Source organism: Helianthus annuus, chromosome 2 (genome assembly GCF_002127325.2).
Source record: "Helianthus annuus cultivar XRQ/B chromosome 2, HanXRQr2.0-SUNRISE, whole genome shotgun sequence".
In the NCBI taxonomy this organism is placed as follows: Eukaryota; Viridiplantae; Streptophyta; class Magnoliopsida; order Asterales; family Asteraceae; genus Helianthus; species Helianthus annuus.
In genome coordinates, this window is record NC_035434.2 from 90439976 (window position 1) to 90441767 (window position 1792).

A 1792-nucleotide genomic window follows, 5' to 3' on the forward strand; every position below is an offset into this window, starting at 1 on the left:
AAAGGTAACATGTCCTTGAATGGGCAGCACTTTGGTCTTCAGCAGTACTTAGGAGACATTAGTAGATAGAGCTTCAGTACTCTAACAGCATCAGTCTTTAAGAGCAACAGTTGTTTGTAGGAGTAGTGCTTTAGTGCATCAGATGTTAGAGCCACTGTCAAGGGGAAGTATTAGTGCAAACAACTGCTTATTCTGGATCCACTGTTTTGATCCAGTTTTGGCTTTAATTATCTGTTCCTTTGATAGAATTCAATCCCAATAGTATAACTTTCCAGAAAGTGATTTAAAGCTTGAAACCAAACTCGAATCAAATCGTAAAATCATCAAACACAAATACACACATAATAACACCAAAACACATAGTTTTATTGATAATTGATATTGTTCTACATTGTACATCGATTACAGAGCACAGTTGTCATAGCTAGACCCAAAGTCAGACATATGTTACCCAAGTGGGATGTTTGCCGTCGGAGAGCATCATTCAAGCTTGAGTCTATGACATCCATGTAGTTGACCGGGTCGTTTCTTCATCTCTGACCCTTAATGTTAACTTCCCATCACTCATATCTACCAACGCATGAGCGGTAGCAAGGAATGGTCTTCCTAGAAATAGTGGTACTTTGGTGTCTTCCCCCATATCGAGTATGACAAAATCGACCGGGAAGACAAAGTCTCTGACTTTTACCAACAGATTTTCGGCGACACCTTGTGGGTAGTTGATAGACATATCGGCGAGTTGTATGCTCATCTTTGTGGGGCTTGTCTTACCTAGTCCGAGTCGGTCAAACATTGAAGCGGGCATGAGATTGATGATAGCCCCAAGGTCGGCTAGCGCATTGTGTATAGGTGTTCCCCCAATGGAATAAGGGATGGTGAAGCTTCCGGGGTCGATTTTCTTTTGTGGGAGTTTGTTGAGTAGCACGGCAGACCATTCTTCACTTAAATTAACTAATTGCAGTGTTTCATTTTTCCTTTTGTGAGTGAGAAAGTCTCTCATAAATTTTGAATATTTTGGCATTTGAGTGAGCGACTTCCACAAATGGAAGATTGATATGCAATTTTTTTAGTAATTTTATGAATTTTGTGAATTGCTCATCGGTCTTTTGCCGAAGTAACCGACCGGGGTAGGGTACCGAGGAGCTTTTGGTAGGTTCGGGAATTGGCGGAGGTGTTGTTTCCTTTTGGGACGTTGGTGAGGTCGGGGTTTGAATGGGTGAATTTTTGTCGGATGGAGGTAGCGGAGCCTCCTCGGGACCTACGGTACGGTTTCTCAATGTTATGAGATGCACTTGCGCCTTTGGGTTGGGCTCCGTATTGCTGGGTAACGCGCCTTGTGGTCCGTCGGAGAAATTTTGAGCTAGTTGATTTAGTTGTTTTTCAATGTTTTGAATACTAGCTTGTTGATTTCTAAAGTTTGATTCCATTTGTTGAATTCGATTCGAGTTTTTCTTTTCGGTGTAGGAGATGAGGCGTCAGATAGTATCTTCAAGCCTCTCTTGTCCACCTTGTTGTTGTTGAGTGAAATTTTGTGACTCATTTCTTTGTTGTTGAAAGTTTATTCGTTGGTTTTGGTTTTGTTGGTTACTACTATTGTGGGTTCTCTCCAACCAAGGTTAGGGTGGTTACGCCATCCTTGGTTGTTGTCACACCCCGACCACGTAGGACAACAAACCGTGGCGGAAACGTCGGGGAGTGTTGCAACAGAATAATTGTTTCATAACCATGGATATAAAAAGTGTTTCGTTTTATTGAATGTATTAAACATTACATTGTCTTGACACAAAAAAAA

General features: G+C 41.5%; 1 protein-coding gene across 1 annotated transcript; it reads right to left on the bottom strand.

Moving 5' to 3' along the window:
• Positions 1-496: 496 nt before the first annotated feature.
• LOC110894136 lies at positions 497-1000 on the bottom strand. Its single transcript, XM_022141326.1, has one exon. It carries the CDS (start codon positions 998-1000, stop codon positions 497-499), a length of 504 nt encoding a protein of 167 aa, XP_021997018.1.
• Between the last annotated feature and the right edge of the window lie 792 nt (positions 1001-1792).

What these genes read in the sequence shown, in the direction of transcription:
- LOC110894136 (XM_022141326.1), bottom strand. Translation starts at nt 1,000, where the DNA reads ATGAGAGACTTTCTCACTCACAAAAGGAAAAATGAAACACTGCAATTA.